Genomic DNA, 20,032 nt, shown 5'->3' on the forward strand with positions numbered 1-20,032 from the left:
AAAAGAAAAGTGAAACTATAACTTACCATTGTTGACGATTGAATTTCCCCCGAAAAAAGGATACTTTGACATTGCTGGCCAGGCCTAGAAAGGGCTGTCACGATTACAATATAACAAAAAACATTGCATGCATGCACCTGGGACGTATCCTCAGTGATGTATCCCAAGGTCATCAGGGTTTCGGGTCTCTCGAACATCATACCCCTCACTCAGGCGACCCAGCCGGGGTGATCAAGTCCCGACTTACGTCCCAGTAGCTACCCTCAATCAGTCCCACTAGGGCAAAACCAGGGCCACACAATCCGTTGGAACTACTCCAGAACAACTCTGCCAGGGCTGGGAGGTACGCTTCTGGCGCATGGAAGGACTAGGCTCTGTGGGTTGACTCCTGTCCGGGCCCCTCCTACGTCTCACCAGGTCCACTCCTGCTCTCACCAGGCCCAGGACCTGTGCGTTTGAGTTGACGATTAATTGTCACACAAATAATTGCGATTAACAATTTAATTGTTTTTTGCATTGGAACATTGGAACGTTACAAATTGTATTTCTGTTTGCCTTTTAGGCTTCGTAATCACAAATTGCACAGGGCAGATATGACACATAAAAGACCTTGCGCTGCCTTGCTTACAAATAAACAAAGAAATCACTGACGCATTTAATACGTTTTTCTTTCCACAAAATGTATAAAATAGAGGAAATAGTTGATGTCCAAGCTTACAATGCTTCCATGTTGTAAGCTTGTAGATCTACCATTTCTGCTATTTTTGATTTTTTTGTTTGAAACTTTATGGGCATTTCTCAACATGGAAATGATTGACGAATGACGATGCAAAAATCATTGTGCTAGGGCTAGGTAGATCGTGATCTACCAGTAGATCACAGGCTGTGCAGGTAGATCACATAACCTCTACATATATAATTTAAATAAATAAACAATTTTTGTTATCTGCCACTTGAATTAAGGTGACTTCACTTGATTGACTTAAAAAAAAGGCAGCTCAAACCCACAATTTAATACTTTGTTTTCAAGAGTGTTTTGCACCATTGTCAGTATTACAAAATTACAAACCTGTCCTATACCAATTCGATCCCCCCCCCCCTCTATTTCCCATTCGAAGTGTGTTTGTGTAATATGTAACTATTTTCAGCAATGGCATAATATGTATTTTTTGTTGGGTAGATCCGGTTGAGCTGGTCATTTTGAAAGTAGCCCTCAAGTCTAAAAAGTGTGGGCACCCCTGCGCTAGACGATTATATACCAATTGTGAGAGGCCTAGACTTAGTCTCCAACCTGGGGCAACTGGGGACCCCTAATTCCAATGGTTGTTGAAATGGACACTTCCCGGTCTGTAACTCAGTATGTACAAACGGAACCATATGGACCCTTACAGGTCTGTAACTCAGTATGTACAAATGGAACCAAATGCACCCATAAGACACTGGTACGCCGTATATGCACATCCTGAGCATTTCAATCAAATGCAACGCCAACTAGTGTCCAGACATAGACATTACGCGCCAACAACGAAACATAAAATAATATCTCCTATAAAAATACACATGAATTCACACAATACACATTCAATTATATAAATACAATATGTAAATGCATATGATATACAGTAGTGTGTGTGTGTGATCTTCATTTGGTTCAGAGTGACATTCCGTTCACACGCACGCACACGCAGGAAGTACACATTAACCAGAGAGTTCAAAGTTCATCAAAGTGCAGAATCTTTATTCCAAACAGTGTAGAAGCACGTGCACAAAAATAACTTACAACACACACACATGCACAACACACGCGCACGCACCTCACATACATACAAAACCTCTCCATCCATGCACACATGTACGCGTGTGTGTGTGTGTGTGTGTGTGTGTGTGTGTGTGTGTGTGTGTGTGTGTATGTGTGCGCATGTGTGTTTGTGTGACGGTCAAGCCTCCATGCCGTGATTGGTTATGATGAGTTTGACCTTTGACCTTAAAATAACGATCAGTCATGCATTTAGCTTGATCTCTCACACACACACACACACACACACACTGTGAGGACAGCCATTTCGACATTTTCTGGGAGGCGTTTCTATGCGTAAATCCCAAAACATCAGATCTAAAAGCTCACTGTGCGTTGCACTGTGACATGTAGTGAGCTTGTAGATCTAAAACTAAAAACTAAACTGTAACACACACACGCGCGAGCACACACACACACACACACACACACACACACACACACACACACACACACACACACACACACACACACACACACACACACACACACACACACACACACACACACACACACACACACACACACACACACACACACACACACACACGCCAAATTACAGTGTATATATAGATGGATATGAACACATACAATAACAACATTATAAAAATAGATTCATAAACCGTTAAAGTACCCCCCCCCCTCATAATTATACTCATATAGGTAGTTAAATACACGTGTGGTTCTCAACTATTCAGCCCCCCCTCAGTTAAAAAATAATCATTTAACTGTGGACCCCCCAACATCATCATATTTGATTCGTCGGTTCCACAGATAAAGATTGTGAAAATAGAGCACCGAAGTCTGACGTAATTTACGCATCCTACCTGGGTCCCATTCTGAATTTCCTACATACTTTTTTCTAGTAACGTGTCAAATAAGAACTGTGTTCTATAATAAATAAACAAAGATCCCGGCGGTTTGACTCATGGATATAAAACATCAACTGACGGCTAGAAATCGCTAATGTTGATGCCGCCAAATTAGTTAAATTTTCGCTAGAATCAGACTATCAAATGAGTGACTGACAATATCACTGAGACAGTTTGTTTATTTTGGACCACAATTCATATAGAAATGACTACCGTGACCCAGGTAATGAGGGAGTGACATCGGGACTTCGGTAGTCTATAGCCTATCTACAAGCTTGTAGATTCACATTTTTGGCCTCTTTAAGTATTTTTTGAGAATTTGGCAAAAATGTTTGACCATCTTTATAGTTTGTTGATTCCTATTGAAACAGTTATGGTCTTATTTTGTATTTATTTTCGAGGTATTAAAATTCCTTAAATTGCCACTTTATATATGTGCAGATAACCTGTATACACTTGTATGTTGGTTTGTCTATGGTTGAGTTGAGTTGAGTGAGAAAACAAAATGTTGCACATTAAAGCTAATCATGATCTGGGGACCCCCCCAAAGATCATCTGGGGACCCCCCCTGGGGGTCACGGCCCACAGTTTGAGAACCTTCCATGCTGAGTTATAAGTTATAACACAGTTTTTACATCTTATCAAAACATTCGCTGTGTGTTTTACCAGCTGACAACCGAAGGTGGCGCTCTTCTAAAAACTATTCTGGACCAAAACCATTACACCGTAACCATTGGCAACATGCTTCAGTAAACAAGGTTATGATTGGTCGGGATGGCAACACGTTTGAGTAAACAAGATTGTGATTGGTTGGGTCGACAACGTATTTCAGTAAACATTGTTTTTCAATTGGCAACGTGACGTGCTTCTATTCAATCAGATGAAAGGAGCAGTAAGTGACATTTCTTTTGGTTAAAATAAAAAAAGCCCCAAAAACATCCCCATCTAACATTGGCACAGGGGGAGGGTGATCACTGGCATGAGTGTGAGCTTTTTTTAGTTCTTAAATTAAACAAATTAAGATTTTCTGAAAACTGAGATTTAGTCTTTAAAATCAGCCTCAGGTCTACAAGAAAATATCACTTACACCCACTTTAATACACGTGTGTGTGTGTGTGTGTGTGTGTGTGTGTGTGTGTGTGTGTGTGTGTGTGTGTGTGTGTGTGTGTGTGTGTGTGTGTGTGTGTCTCACATGCACACAGACTGCAAGGCATTATGGTCCGCAGGAAGTGAGGAGGGGAGGGCCGTCGTGGGAGAGGGAGGGGCTTCCGCGGAGAGCACATCAAAATCTGTCCAAACACTGCTGTGCATACAAATACAGCTGACAGCCAATCACATGCTGGTATACCGATATAAAACCAATAAATACGTTAAAATGACTTATAAACACAATTAATAAATACACTGATTATTGAATGTAGTTTAACAGTGAGGTTTAGAGTCATTTCATGATTATTTAATGATTATTTAATGATTTCTATTTCTTCTTTAAATTTTTGATCCCACGATTTTGTAACCCCTTTTCACCCGGTGCCAATTGCCTAAACTGTAATCCTGGGCACTACTCTCCCTCTGCCAACCTGGGGAGAGCCCCGAACTGAGCTCGTGCTTCCTTCAATGCATGAGGAGTGAACAGGCCGCTTCTCATCACCTGACAGGGCGGGAGTTTCCCTGGTAGGACGTAGCGTGTGGAAGGAACACATTATTCCAACCAGGTCCTTTCCCCTCCATCAGGCGCCCCGGCTGACCAGGGGGAGGCAGTATAGAGACCAGGATTACTGCATGTTTTTTGTGAGAGTACCTACCCCTATTTGATGATTATTTCATGATTATTTAATGTTCTTTAACAGAGAGGTTCGGGCGTTGACCACGGCTTTGAAGGCATCCTCACTTCCTGGTGCAACACACTTATCAGGATGCAACAGCACTGCCAACTTCCTGTACGCCTTGTTCACTTCCTCCCTGCAAAACACACACAGGTAGGAACCAAAGTTAATGACTCATGTTTCACTATAGCCACTTGCTGACTCATCATCTTGGGAGATTGTACAACTAACTAATGTGGTTATATGATGATGATCATCAGTATATATTATCTCTCTGCTGTTGGGAAGAAACCACCTAACTCAAAAATGTGCACTTTTCAGGAAATGAAAAAATATAGAAAGAAATAAAGAAAAACAAAGCAATACTGCCTCATCAAAGTTGGAAATGTGACTTTATATATTATCAATTACTTGCATGAGAGGGTAAGAGGTGGTGGAGTTAGCTGTTTTTAGCAGACCGTTTGCCTGGGGTTATTTAATCCATTAAATGATAGCGCCCAGTCGATTTATAGCAACGGAGCACTTTTACAGACGGACCGGATGTTGTTCCGGATGTGGCTGTAGCAGCTAGACGTAGCCAAACCAAAGTTGAAAAGGATATTTTTTTTATAATTAGACGGGATGATTTAGAGTTATTAAGGTTTTAAGATTGTTGTTGTCGTCGGCTAAACAGGGGGGGGGGGACATCCTCACTGTTGCGCAACATCGAGGATTGCACAACAGGCGCTCCCAGGCTGTGGAGCGATGCGATCCGTTTTCATATCAATAAACTTCGTCTTTTGGACAACACTTCGTCCTGGGCATCGGGCGTTACTAATAGAAAGGACAAAGAACTTCGTCCTGGGCGTTCTAGGTGTTAAGAGGCTTTGTTTTTACTACTTTCCATTGGTTAAAAAAAAATCAAAAACCTCAAAAATTGAGTTAGGTGGGTTTCCTCCCAACGATATGCTGTTACATATGTGTCATATGGTGTGTGTGTGTGTGTGTGTGTGTGTGCACCTGGTGGCTCCAGGTTTGACTCCCAGCATGTCCCAGGAGTCCTTGCTGTTGCGTATGCGTCGTATGGTGTCAGCCTGCTCCTTGGTGAAGCCCACAGTCACCTCGGAGACCACCCGCTTCCCCCCGTTCTCACACATGTCTGTGATGGACGAAAAGAACGACTGCACGCACGCACAGACACAGACACAGACACAGACACAGACACAGACAGACAGACAGACAGACAGAGTGTAACAATTTATTTATCTCCACACATAGGGAAAGCATACAGGGACATAAATATTTTAGGTTACATTCACAAACTCATGGATATGTCCTCATGACAAACAACGTTGGTTGTAAAACAAAAAAGTTGTCCTTTAATGTTGATTACACATGAGAGCATTACTTTATACTTTATATTACTTTATGTACGTTCAGTTGAGCCATTGTGCGGTCGAGGGACTATAGAGCATTAATCGGGCCTAAATATTAGAGCCCGACCCGACGAGGGTTCGGCCAGAGACCAGCCCGAAGCCCGAGACATATGTGACAAACTGGGCCCGGCCCGAGACGAGCTCATATGCGTGCGTGCCGTGTGTGTGCGTGCGTGCGTGTACCTGGAACATGTCGTTGATTCCCTCTCCGCTCTGAGCTGACGTTTCAAAGTAGTGGAAGCCTCGTGACTCCGCCCACAAACGCCCCTCCCCCTCGTCAACAACCCGACGCTTAGTGAGGTCAACCTGCACACACACACACACACACACACACACACACAGTTATTTAGATAGCATCACACACTGGTCTGTGACTCTGAGGCCCCTTTTCCAGCAGGGTTGAACCGGTTTGGTTCTTCTTTTCCCGCCTAATATTGAACCAGCTCAGAGTGGTACTTTCCACTGAAAATGTATTGGTTCAGAACCCTAAAAAGTTGTTTCGGAAATGGAACCAACAAATGGCAGCCGGTTCTGTGAAAGTACCAAGGTTCAGAGGCTCTAGAACTGAACCAGTTCTAGAACCACGGTTCTTTGGGTGGAAAAGGGGCCTGAGAGTGTACAAATGGAACCAAATAGACCCTTACAGGTCTGTAACTCTGAGGGTGTACAAATGGAACCAAATAGACCCTTATAGGTCTGTAACTCTGAGGGTGTACAAATGGAACCAAATAGACCCTTACAGGTCTGTAACTCTGAGAGTGTACAGATGGAACCAAATAGACCCTTATAGGTCTGTAACTCTGAGGGTGTACAAATGGAACCAAATAGACCCTTACAGGTCTGTAACTCTGAGAGTGTACACATGGAACCAAATAGACCCTTACAGGTCTGTAACTCTGAGAGTGTACACATGGAACCAAATAGACCCTTACAGGTCTGTAACTCTGAGAGTGTACACATGGAATCAAATAGACCCTTACAGGTCTGTAACTCTGAGAGTGTACAGATGGAACCAAATGGACCCTTACAGTTTATTTATCAATAATGAACCCTTGCACATCAGCAGCTAACAAACTGCTGGCGACCAAATGTCTCTAACTAACATATGTCAGCTCTCTGAAGCTGTTTAGTGCAACTTGTTCATTCATTTAACTCATTAGTTAATGAATACACGCCTTGATAATTAATTTAATCAATCCATCAATCCATTAACAACGTACCTTGTTGGCACAGACGACGAACACGATGTTCTCCATGTTGGCCTGGGATCCCATTTCCTGTTTCATCTCCCCCAGCCAGCTGTCCAGCGAATCAAAGCTCTCCCTGACTCCTACATCATACACCAGGACCACGCCCTGAGAGTCCTTGTAGAACTCGTTACGAACCTGGAATATAAATAATAATATACATACAGCATTCATTCATTCATTATGAACCTCATGAAATGACTCTTCATGACTTCCCTGACGAAGACCCATTTGAGGTCGAAATGTTGTCATCTTAACTTAAATAAAAAATACCTTGGGAGCTGCTAAACAGTATGCGGACTACATCTCCTTTTCCTGTATTATCTTTTTGTTCAGCACCTGGACGTTTTTTAGAGATGTGCGTACTTTCTTTTGGATACTATTTCTTTATGAACATAAAGACATGATTCATTCATTTTCATTCATTGTTATTATCTCAAATAATTGCGATTATGCGATAATGTAATAATCATGACAGACCTCTATTATGTCCTCATTATAATTTAAAAACAACCAGGTTAAATTATCATACCTGACTTTTAATTAATATGTACAAAGTATGTTCTGTATAATTTTGTATAAAGTCACCCAACATATTTGTTGACTTGGGCTTGCCGATTTTCCTTTTGTGAGATAATAAAATAAATATGATCTTTTCTGTAACAAAGACTGAATGAACACAATTGATGGTTGGACAGTGCCCTCTGCTGGTGAACTCACCTCATAGAAGAAAGGATGACCGGCCATGTCAAAGATGTTCACTTTAATCTCTCTGTCCCTGACCTGTACTCTGTCACACGCACACACACAGTCACACACAGTCACACGCACACGCACAGTCACACACACGCACACACACACACACACACACACACACACACACACACGCCAGAAGAATGAGACTAGCAGGACACTCGCTGCCAAAGACATCAAGATCTGTCAGACAGCAAATTATTGGTGCTGTGGGAACCAACACATCGATCAAGAGGACGTCCCACATTAACATACGTGGATGTACTCAAGAAAGACGTATAGTACCAACAAACTGACCACATGTATGGAGAACTGGGATGACTGGAAGCGACGATGGAGGCCTAGAGAGATTCTACAAATGTCTTCTAAATGCTCTGAAAATGTATGTTTTTAGACCCTCAAAATTATATGTATTTGGCCGCACACCCCCATCTCAAAATACTTTGTTCCAGGGACTGAAAGAAGCAAAGATTTGAGTAAAAAAATGTTCGCTTTAAAAATATACAGTATATATTCAAATATTTGCACAAATTCAAATTATGTTTCAAAAATAGCACACACATTTCTGCGCTGTCACTGTTGTATCCTACTGGCTCACCTGCCAGTGAGGAGCCCACACCGGGAGGACGTACTGTAACGTTATCCTACTGGCTGACCTGCCAGTGAGGACCCCCCATCGGGAGGACGTACTGTAACATTATCCTACTGATTCACCTGCCCATGAGGAGCCCCCACCGGGAGGACATATAGAGCCTTTGTCCTACTCCTCCCACTCAACACTCCTCGCTGACAGGCTATGCTCCCAGCCCGTAGCGGTACGTGCAATGACCAATATCACCACCCCCCCACCCGGCGTCCGTGCCCCGAACACGAGACAACTGTGTTCACATAGATAGACACCCGACTAAAATGCGGTGTTTGTATGAACATAACATGTGCTGTTAATATTTAATATTCATGAACGTGACATTAATATTAATTAAGTAAAATTCATGATGTCAGGTGAGGTGAATGAAGTACTTACTTTGTGACTCCATAGTCGATGCCGATCGTAGCAAGATATTTTGGAACAAATCTCTTCTCACAATATCTCTTAATGATGCAACTCTGTAACACATATATTATTATTATTATTATTATTATTAGTAGTAGTAGTAGTAGTAGTAGACCGTACTACTACTACTAGTGGTACTGTAGTAGTAGTAGTAGTATATTGCAGCGGTTTTCAACCCTTTGACAGCCCCTCTCAGGAGGGTCCCGAGAGGGGCTAGTACCATTAGGAGAGATAACAGGCAACATTGATCAAAATAACAATTCTTCTACTTTCTCTAATTGTGTAGACTTCTTGTAAATTAAGTAATGAACAGGTTTATCAATAATTTTACTAGAAGAGAGTTAAAGAGTTAAATATCTATATACAGTAAGGGTCTATTTGGTTACCAAATCTCCATCATTTAAGTTTATCTGGGGACCACCTGGAACCCCCCCAAGGACCGCTGGCTGAAAACCACTGGCATGGCATATTGTATACCGGTAAATAAGTAGAAGTCTTACCTTGCCAACCTCTGCATTTCCCAGGCTGATAACTTTAACACGAAGTGATTTCTTGTTGTCGCGTCTCTTCTGCAGATTACCATGGTTACCACCATCCATCTTTGATTGATTGATTGTTTTCAACGAGACAGACAGACAGGCAGGCAGACAAGCAGCCTGAGCAGGCAGACAGACACAGAGGCAGAAGTCAGACAGACAGGCAGACAGACAGGCAGGCAGACAGACAGGCAGACAGACAGCTGTTTGTTGTTGTTGTTGTTAGCTTGTCAGGCTAACGGGATGCTAGCTGTCTTGAACTCCTCTGCTTTCAGTCCAAACGCACCGCGGCTCATTACGTCATTATTATACTGTCTGTATGACGTGGTCCCGGCGTTGTATCACGTACACGTAGTGGTGTTCGCTCGATGACGTAAAGTGGTTTATAACTCTGTAATATGAGGAGAACACAATAAGAGAGACAGCAACAGCTGCTGCTGCATGATGCTAACGACGTCTAGCCTAGCTGCTCACTCATTCAACTTACTGCCCCGCCCCCATCGATGCGCCCGTGACGTCACAAGCACGCGACACCTAGCACAAGCGCGCCCTGCCAGCAGGACGGTCACGTGACGGTGGTTTATTTATCCGATCCTAACCAGAGCATGGTTTGGTTGGTTGGATGGATGTGTGTTCCGTTTTCTTACATGTTTAATTAATTACAGTTATCATTATTATTATAATAGTTCGTGGAGGATCATAACACACATAATTAAACTACAGATAGGAGTTTAATTAACTAAAGTATTAGGAGGATCATAACAACAAACAACAATGGCTCACTGCAGGGATTCCAAGTCGAAGTTCACACTGAAGGAGATGAGCCTGTCAGACAGTGAAGAGGTGTGTGTTTTGTTTTGATTGATTGATTGATGTATTTATTAACAGTTTGCAGAATTACAGTACATTTCAAGTACAACTCAATACAAAAAACTGTTAACTGTGGACGAGTCACGACACACTGATAAAGCATTACACTTGTTTACAACAGGGTCCACCCTCCTGTCCAGGCAGCTCGTGCACTGTGGACATCGTGGGCACCAGGCTGGTGTGCGTCCAGTATCCCGCCGTCGTGTCCAACGTGGACAAAATGCTGGACAGCATCGGAGGAGAACAAGGCCTGACGAAGACGTACGGCGACCCCAGCAGGAGGCTGGAGATGCGCTACCGTCCGCAGGACCCGTTCTGCCACTCGGTGTGCGGGAACCGCGTCCCCTCCAGCAACCTGCTGCTGCGTGTGACCCGACGCACGCGCCGGACGGACCCTGCCGACACGCGCCTCCGCGTGGACGTCCTGGGCGTCATCGGGACCACCTACAAGTTCCAAGGCATGGCGGACTTCCAGAGTCTGGCGGTGCGTCGTTCGGAAGACGGGGAAGTCTTGTCTCTCTACGACAAGATCGTCCTGAAAAAATCCGAAAACCAGGAGTTCTTTGAACAGCAGGTTGCGCTGTTCCTCCCTCCGCCCATCTTCTCTCGTCTAGACAACCCTGTGGATTACCACTACCGCCCTGACATCCACCACAACCAGGTGCCAATCACCAGGGAGAACTTCATCGGTCAGAACCGGGCGCGCCGCCCCCACAACGCCATCTTCGTGTCGTTCGTCGACGCCACCATGCCGTCGGCGTGCGTGGAGGCGGCGCGCGACAACTGGGAGCGCGTGTGTCAGACGGACTACGACAAAGAGACGGAGGCCAAGCTCGCTAAGATGTTTGAGGAGCGCCCCGTCTGGTCTAGGAATGCCGTGAAGGCCAACTTGGACATCCACCCTGAGAAACTGAAACTTCTGCTGCCGGTGTGTGCTTACTATATGGTGACCGGTCCCTGGAGGAGTCTGTGGATCAGGCTGGGCTACGACCCCAGAAAGAGTCCTGATTCCAAAAGATACCAACTGCTGGACTTCAGAATCCGCTACAGTCCCAAACACGGATTCTCAGTCAGTGACATGCCAGTGAAAACCAAGAGAAGCACACTGATCTACACTCTGCCTACCACCTTCAACAAGGCAGTTCCCCAGCCGGCCAGTGTCAGTTCCATTCCGTGTCAGGACGGTCCCGGCACCAGCAGACAACCTGCGGCAGGAAACAAGAACCAGCCGAAGGACTCCATGTACATCTTCAAAGAAGGAATGCTGCCTCCTCACAGACAGATGTTTTACCAGCTGTGTGACCTGCACGTGCAAAGCATCCAGGACCTCGTCATCCAGAACGACGGACAGGAGACGGACTGTGACGAGAAGGACGGATGGTGTCTTCCTCACACCACTGACCAGCTCAGAGACATCCTGAGTACCATGATCAAGAAGGTCATGACCTCTGCGTCGCCAGTCCCTCTGCCACTACCTCGCCAGTCGTACGACGTCGAGGAGGAGGAAGAGGATGAGGAGGATGAAGAAGGTGACTTCGAGCCTTCTGAAGGAAGTGAGAATGAGATGGAGGCCGAGATGTTGGATTACATGTAAATGATGGAAATGAGATGGAGAAATTAACAGGACAATCATTATTGCAAAAAGAAAATGTTTATTTCTGCACGTTGTGATGTTTTTACTGGACAATGTACGTCAATAAAATGTTTTTTCTAAACTGAATGTTTTATTTTTGAGGGGCGTTAGCTAGCTGGGGGACATGGCATTTTAGCATACCTCTACTCAAATCTGAGGGATTATTTTATGTTTATTTCACTGAGGTACAATTTTTTTTTCTATGGTAGAAAATCTTTAATAGTATAAGCTTTTTGGTATTAGTGTTTTTGCTTATTTTACACACCTGCTGGGGACACAAATGGCACCGAATACTAAGTAGGACCTAAATGAAAGCCTGGGTACCGAGGCTAGGAATGACCCAAATAAAGCCAATGCATGCAAGCTGCACTTAAACATAATATATTAACTTTGTTCCTGTTGTTAGATTCACTAAACACACGAATAATGAATGTATTCAATCAATCAACTTTATTTGTTCAGACTCGGGGTCCAATAAAAACAGACAACATAAAACACTACATACAGAAGAAACATCCCTAACCGATAAAAAAATAAAGTTTTACCATAAACAGTCCTGCTTCCAAAAAGCAGACCGATACCATACTGAAGCTGGGGTCACACAGCAGCATAATTATACCGTTTTGAGACTCATTGAGCTGACATAAATTTGAACATCAAGTTGATCATTAAGGCATGAAAAGTGTATACTCCCACTGCACACTACACCTTGTTTTTGAGTGCTGTGTTCACCTACCTACCTATGTGTTCACCTAACTATGTCACTATGAGCACGAGTACCAATGACTACCAAAAGTGGCGCTGTTGTGCCAGAAACAGAGAGAGAGAGATAGTGCTGCACTGCTGCCTGCTAATGAGAGACAGAGAGAGAGAGAGAGAGGGGGGGGGGGGGGGGGGGGGGACGTTGCACCACTCAGTTCACACGGGTGTGATTTTTTTTCAACAATATAGGCATGCAATCATTATAAGCAACCTGGCAGTGTATACATGCTTGCTTTCTTGAACTTAACCCACAGGGGGCGGTATTGATTTATGAATGCAATTTGATTGATTGATTGAAGAATTTATTAACAGTTTGCAGAATTACAGTACATTTCAAGCACAAACTCAATACAAAGGCTGTTAACTGTGAGTGGACGACCCAATTAAGCATTACACTTGTTTCCAATAGGGTCCACCATGTTCAAATCATCAAAACATTTAGAGACGTACAAATAGACACTTCTATAGACAGAACAGGAATTCATCATAAAGGAGGTAAAAAGGGAAAAGAAATATATACAGTGAGGGGAAAAAGGGGGGGGGCGGGGGGGGGGATTCAGATTTTACGGGGGCCAGTTTCGAATTGCAGCCATCCGTAGGTGCCCTTTGAGAGCGGTTTTGAAGGAGTCAAGGGATTCGCATGTCTTAATGACAGTTGGTAGGGCGTTCCACATTTTGGTGGCATAGGAGCGAAAATAATTTAGTCCCTTGTTTGTGCCGAATCTGGGTTGTACATGGTTCGTTGCACTCCCTCTGGTGTTGTGGGTGTGGACTTCGTTAACATTAAGGAAGTATCTAGGCAGGTACATGAGAGATTATTGTTGGTTAATTAATGGAAACTGAAACTCTTGACTGTTAATTATCATTTGAAGTCAACTTTTTTCTTTTAAATAAAAATGTTAGATTCTCAACACAAACACAACAATAAAAACAAACAGGATTTTTAAGTATATGTTTTTAATGGAATCATTTCAGATGCCAGAGTCTGTTTTTAATGCAAACATTTCAGATGCCAGAGTCTGTTGTAATCTTCAGGTAACAATACAACAAACTGATATATAAAGCAAAATGCATCGTAGTAAAGAAAAATAAACTATTTATAGCAACATGTCTCAGGATTAAAAAATAATGACTACAGAATAATTCACACAAACACACTGTCCTTATAACTGTAGAACACTAAACCAACTTTTGTCACACCATCACTAAACCCAGGTATAATTTTTACCCGATTCTCATCAAAATATATTAAAGTACAGCAATACATGGCAATTTGAGGTACTCAACATAAACATAAAGGTCTGGGTGAAAATTATCCGGGTTTTGTGTTCTAGGGTTAAAAAAATACATCTTTAACAACTGAATGCAAACCTTTGTTTTGATATTATTTTACATTCATTATATGCAATCTTTTAAAACATAATGTTAATTGGAAACTTTATTTTTAACGTTGTGAATTAATCTGCAATAACTGCAGATGACGTATTATAATGTACGATAGATAATAAAAGTAGATAAAAGTAGCAGATACATTTATATCACATTATATATATACAGTATTTAAAGGACTGCATTCAAATAGCTGTGTGTGTGTGTGTGTGTGTGTGTGTGTGTGTGTGTGTGTGTGTGTGTGTGTGTGTGTGTGTGTGTGTGTGTGTGTGTGTGCGACGTGTGCGTGTGTGTGCGCGTGTGTGTGTGTGTGTGACTGTGTGTGTGCGCGCGTGTGTGCGCGCGTGTAAATATTTCACATCAATGTCATAATGTAAGTTGTTTTAGAATAGGGGGTAAAAATCCTGAAATTGCCCCAATTTGGAGTCATCCTGTTAACGAGCTTAAGGAGCTTTACGAGGAAGAACGGCAGGCTTCAGAGAGTCATAGGTATCCTTGGTGACCAAGGACAGACCCTATACAAGAGACACATGATCAAATGTTTATTATTTTGTATTATTACGACATCATCAAGGCATTATGTAAGTAAGGGATAATGTCTGGCTAGCTGGTCATTGTTGGGAGATAATTCACCGACAGGGTGATTAACCACCGACGTGAAGCGGAGGTGGTTAATCAGCCTGAAGGTGAATTATTACACTTATTACATGTCTACTTACATAAAATAATAAATAGACAGTTGACACAAAAGGGCATGGGTTTTATTTAGGCTATTTAGCATACAGAATATGTCCGTGGCTATTCTGCTCAAGAAAGTAGTGCCTTTAAAAGTTGTACCGGGCCGGCACCTCTTTTACGGCGATGATGCGGAAATACGGATTGACGCAGGCTTTGATCAAAGCTGGTTGATTAGCCAGCGGTCTGTTATAGAGCGGAGTGGTCATTATCAAGAAATAACACCCCGCTGAATTCAGCGATTGACCATTCAGAATCAAGCATTCAACCAAGCTGTGTAATAAGAAGTGATAATAAATAATATATATCATAAATGATTACATATTTAATTAAATATAAAAATGTAATACAAAAATTACACTCATAGTGAGGGGCGCTCATATCATCATACATCATCATACATCACATTCCGTGCTCAGCCATTCAAATCATTTCCGTGGTACAAGCTGGGCATATGATTCAAAAAGAGATAACATTCATCTCATATAGTCTATATATAGAATTATATTGGGGGAAGTGTTTTGGAGGTGCTACCCACACGGTTAGCTGTGTTGCTCAATCCATGATCGCACGATCCTTATCTCGTTGCATGTTCAGTTTAGACATACTGTACGCCTGACTGAGTAGCTGCAGATCACTGATAGGATCTTACTTTGAATGTATTAATTCTCATATAGCCTGTATCTGCTTAAGCTTAATAAAAAATAAATAAATGTAAAGGTGACTAATAAACGATTAAAATGAGAAAAGTTTCCTAACCTTTTGTGGGAAGTTTTATATGAATAATATATTTTAGATTAAATATGAATATCATAACTCACCTGGTAAACCTGCTCGCCGTGCTCAGGCTTACGGCGGCGCTGTGGATAAAAACAAATCACACATGTGTGAAGTGAGGGGCGCAGCGAGGGCAGTATTTATACGTCTTACGTTGTCATTACCTTCAACAAACATTAAAGTCCATAGACTTGCCTGGCACAAATTACATCATAATTTACCCTAAACAAAAAAATAGACTTGAGACCGGAAATTTATAATTATTAGGCTCTTGCCATGGCCTATGACGTAATGGAGAGGCTATAGTGCCCCTCAAAAATGTTGTATTAATATTCAGGTCTATAGTTTAATGAATGTTAATGAATGTTAATACAAATAATAAATGAATGCGTAATAATGACTTAAAGAATCACCTCCTTCTTCATAGGCAGCTCTTTGTATTCACTTTCACGAGGCTTCAGGGTCTGACAACACAGTAATATGTACATTAATATGTGAATGCTATGCACAATCTCTGTAAAGCGCCTTGGATAAAGGCGCTATATAAATGCACCATTTACTATTGCTATGCGCGTGACATCATCGTACCCGGAATTAATGAGTGTCAAAAAACAACTTCCTGGCCTTGACAGCCCATACATCCAAACAGTCCTATCTGATTGTACCGGTAATAAACGTCGTTTTTTTCAACCAAGGTTGATCTATACTGAATGTGAGCAGGAGGTGACAAACTGACATATTGAGCTCACGACAAACAGTATGGCATCCCCCTAGTATCCCCCTTCACATTCAGAAGATGATCCTGTGATCTTTTGTGGCCAGATGTGATTTCATGGAGTCTAGTAGGACTAGTAGTAAATAACAATAAAGATATTGCTGTAAAACTTTGTAAAAAGCTAAAATCGCTAAAACGAAAGAAAGCAGAAAAAGAAAAACACACACACAAATCTTTTACTTTCTCCAATAACAACCTAAAACATGAACCGTGGTTGAAAAAAACCCAAAGTTGTCCACTCTCAGAGTTACAGAATTACCTCAGACCCTTGAGGGTCCCTGCACCGCACATTAACAACCTCTGTTTTAAAAGTACATCGTACAGGTTAAAACCCACAAACTGAAAAACAGGAAATGCACCTTATCTGTTTCCTGTCCAGGGGGGGTGTGTTGCACACGACACACAACAGCATTTTTAACACCCACAAACTGTTCTTATATGTAGGAAACCACCCACCAGCACATGTGGGTCAACTCTGTGTGTGTGTGTGTGTGTGTGTGTGTGTGTGTGTGTGTGTGTGTGTGTGTGTGTGTGTGTGTGTGTGTGTGTGTGTGTGTGTGTGTGTGTGTGTGTGTGTGTGTGTGTGTGTGTGTGTGTGCGTGCGTGCGTGCGTGCGTGCGTGCGTGCGTGCGTGCGTGCGTGTTACCGTATACGTGTCATCGGCTCCTGTCTCGGATCTTCTCTCGGGTCTTTTCTCGGGTCTTCTCTGCTTCTGTAACAGATTAAAACCCATTTTAACCATTATTATTAATTTAACATAAGAAAAGAAAGGATTGCCAGCAAACCACACACACACTGTTCGGTTCCCATCCAGCCGCTCTACCAGCCACTCTAGCCCTGAGCCCATGCCGGCCCACACAAGCACGCACGCGCGCACACACGCGCACATAGTTTCTGACCTTTCCAGCCTCAGGATCTCCCTTCCTGACCTTGAGTGGTGCGTAGCCTGCAGTGTCCTGACCCTTCAGATCCTACACACACACACACACACACACACACACACACACACACACACACACACACACACACACACACACACACACACACACACACACACACACACACACACACACACACACACACACACACACACACACAAGATATATAATCATATTAGATTATAAGGGTATATCTAAACTCCTCAAAAAAGACGGTATTGTTATTGTATGTTGTTTATATGGTGGGAAAGCCTGATTAGTCCTTTTTACAACTTCAACAAAGTCGATCTGGAATAAGAGTGTCTGCTAAATGCCTAAAATGTAAATTGTAACAAGGCGCAACTTGTAAGGGCCGTGCAATGCCTAGTGGCAGAATCTGAAGATTAAAAAGCATATAGAACGTTGGGGAATTAGAGCACATCTCGTCCTGTTCGATAGGATCTGAAGCACTTGAGACCAATGCGGTCATCCAGTCTGTCCTAGAGGATGATGTTGTGGTCATTATTGTATCAACCTTCTTCTGGACCTTAGTTCAGCGTTTGATACAACTGACTACAAGGACAGCCATATGCGATATTTGCGTTCCTAGGAGGATGAGCAAGTGCTCCCTTTTCCCACTCATCCTACAAATATAAATTTAGCGAGCCGCTGCATTGGTGAATGTAAACAAACAGCCATAGGAAGTAGAACGGAAGTGGTTCTATACTAATGCGTGCCCTGTCCAGAGCCGTAGAAGAAGAGAGTCGCGACACGCTTTGATCTCGGCGCAAAGCGGGTGCTATGGGCTATAGTTCCAAACATGTAACTATCCCATTGAGGCAGAATGAGCACTTTCGCATGTACACTATACAGCAATGGGAGTTTGCTGTTTTCTCTACAGACCGTTGCTGTGTAAAGGTGGCTTCAGGCAGTCTCTGTGCTATGGTTGGCTCTAATGTTGTACTTACTTCATAGATGCCTTCTTCTGCTGGTTTGGGGTCACCCTTTCCTTCAAAGTACTGTGGAGTACACACACACACACACCCGCATGCCACACACACACACACACACACACACACACACACACACACACACACACACACACACACACACACACACACACACACACACACACACACACACACACACACACACACACACACACACACACACACACACACACACACACACACACACACACACACACACACACACACAGGTTTAGATCACCAGTGTTTTTATATCAGGACCTCATAAGATCTGCATTGCTCCAATGTATTGTATTGTGATTGACATATAATTGGGTACTATAGACGAATAACAGTCCAAAGTTTATTCTGACCCCTCCACGAAAAGGCCTAGTTGTCCTGACCATCATTTCAGGACAAATGTATAAATAGTTATACCTAGGCTGAATCCCCCCCCCCCCCCCCCCCCCCCGCCCCCTCGTTGGAATTTCTAACAGACCCCCCCTCTTCCACCTGATGGCCACATAGGTTGCATTAATTATTAGTACTTATATAGAACTGATTTTAATATATTTTGCTTTTAAGCAGTAGTTATTTTTAAGTCGTTTTTATAGTCTTTATATAGTAACTGTGTATGTATTGTGATTTCTTGTTTTTGTAGGAAAAATAAAGTTCTTTGAAGTTGAAAAGCTGATGAAGGCCTGAGGAGTCGAAACGTCCGTTTGTGTCAACTATGCTGCTTTAAATAATAATAATAACACCTTGTAACTGTTTCTATAGACTAGTAATTATTATTACAATTATTATTATTATTATTATTATTATTATTATTATTATTAAAATACAGACCTTCTCATGGATGTACATTCCAGTTATCACCAGTCCAAAGAATGCCAGGATTCCATCCAGAAAGTAACAAAACTCTGCTTTGTACATCAGCTCCCAAAACTTGAACGCATCTATAGAGAGAGGAAGGCCGTTAATAGAGCATGGTCCATATCGGCCCCGCATCTACACAGAGAGAGGAAGGAAGGGGTTAATAGAGCATGGTCCATATCGGCCCCGCATCTACACAGAGAGAGGAAGGAAGGGGTTAATAGAGCATGGTCCATATCGGCCCCGCATCTACACAGAGAGAGGAAGGGGTTAATACAGCATGGTCCATATCGGCCCCGCATCTACACAGAGAGAGGAAGGCCGTTAATACAGCATGGTCCATATCGGCCCTGCATCTACACAGAGAGAGGAAGGCAGTTAATACAGCATGGTCCATATCGGCCCTGCATCTACACAGAGAGAGGAATGGGTTAATACAGCATGGTCCATATCGGCCCTGCATCTACACAGAGAGAGGAAGGGGTTAATACAGCATGGTCCATATCGGCCCTGCATCTACACAGAGAGAGGAAGGCCGTTAATACAGCATGGTCCATATCGGCTCCGCAACAGTATTCATTTTGTTGACTAAGACTAAAGGACTGAGGTCTTTGGTCGACTAAGACTAAATAATTTCAGACTAAATAGGACTAAGACTAAATGGTGTGTTATTCAAAAGACTAAGACTAAATCTTTTTGGCAAAATTAACATTGCATAAAGACTAATAGAAAAAAAGGAAAGGGGACTTGTTATTATTATTATTATTTGTTTGAAAAAACGTTTGGCTTGGTATGGTATGGTATTTTTGTATTTTTGACTTTGTTAGGTATT

The 20,032-nt window shown here is 42.7% G+C and overlaps 3 protein-coding genes across 6 annotated transcripts in view; 1 reads left to right on the top strand and 2 right to left on the bottom strand.

Annotated features, from left to right (window-relative positions):
• Positions 1-9,993, bottom strand: part of dnajc27 (DnaJ (Hsp40) homolog, subfamily C, member 27) — a 305,233-nt gene extending 295,240 nt beyond the window's left edge. The window contains exons 1-9 of one of the 4 annotated variants that reach the window (XM_079495535.1): positions 9,463-9,983; positions 8,933-9,015; positions 7,876-7,945; positions 7,129-7,293; positions 6,092-6,214; positions 5,493-5,653; positions 4,473-4,629; positions 2,308-4,006; positions 1,722-2,180 (exon numbers count right to left, since the gene is read on the bottom strand). In XM_079495535.1, coding sequence (XP_079351661.1) covers positions 4,497-4,629; positions 5,493-5,653; positions 6,092-6,214; positions 7,129-7,293; positions 7,876-7,945; positions 8,933-9,015; positions 9,463-9,561 — 834 coding nt within the window. In that variant the 5' untranslated portion in view covers positions 9,562-9,983 and the 3' untranslated portion in view covers positions 1,722-2,180; positions 2,308-4,006; positions 4,473-4,496. Of the gene's footprint in view, positions 1-1,721; positions 2,181-2,295; positions 4,007-4,472; positions 4,630-5,492; positions 5,654-6,091; positions 6,215-7,128; positions 7,294-7,875; positions 7,946-8,932; positions 9,016-9,462 lie in introns of those variants that run through there. The other 3 variants (XM_079495536.1, XM_079495537.1, XM_079495538.1) reach the window with 3 other exon arrangements.
• A 108-nt stretch (positions 9,994-10,101) lies between these two features.
• Positions 10,102-12,083, top strand: LOC306917342 (general transcription factor 3C polypeptide 5-like). Its single transcript, XM_079495521.1, has 2 exons — positions 10,102-10,341; positions 10,490-12,083. The coding sequence occupies exons 1-2, from the start codon at positions 10,273-10,275 to the stop codon at positions 11,960-11,962; spliced, it is 1,542 nt and encodes a 513-aa protein (XP_079351647.1). The 5' UTR covers positions 10,102-10,272; the 3' UTR covers positions 11,963-12,083.
• A 2,460-nt stretch (positions 12,084-14,543) lies between these two features.
• Positions 14,544-20,032, bottom strand: part of LOC306917081 (T-cell surface glycoprotein CD3 zeta chain-like) — an 8,953-nt gene continuing 3,464 nt past the window's right edge. The window contains exons 3-9 of the mRNA XM_079495204.1: positions 19,174-19,283; positions 18,325-18,375; positions 17,339-17,410; positions 17,086-17,151; positions 16,078-16,128; positions 15,709-15,747; positions 14,544-14,667 (exon numbers count right to left, since the gene is read on the bottom strand). Of these exons, the coding sequence (XP_079351330.1) occupies positions 14,596-14,667; positions 15,709-15,747; positions 16,078-16,128; positions 17,086-17,151; positions 17,339-17,410; positions 18,325-18,375; positions 19,174-19,283 (461 nt within the window). The 3' untranslated portion in view covers positions 14,544-14,595. The remainder of the gene's footprint in view (positions 14,668-15,708; positions 15,748-16,077; positions 16,129-17,085; positions 17,152-17,338; positions 17,411-18,324; positions 18,376-19,173; positions 19,284-20,032) is intronic.

This window comes from Electrona antarctica (genome assembly GCF_951216825.1).
Source record: "Electrona antarctica genome assembly, chromosome: 24".
NCBI lineage: Eukaryota > Metazoa > Chordata > Actinopteri > Myctophiformes > Myctophidae > Electrona > Electrona antarctica.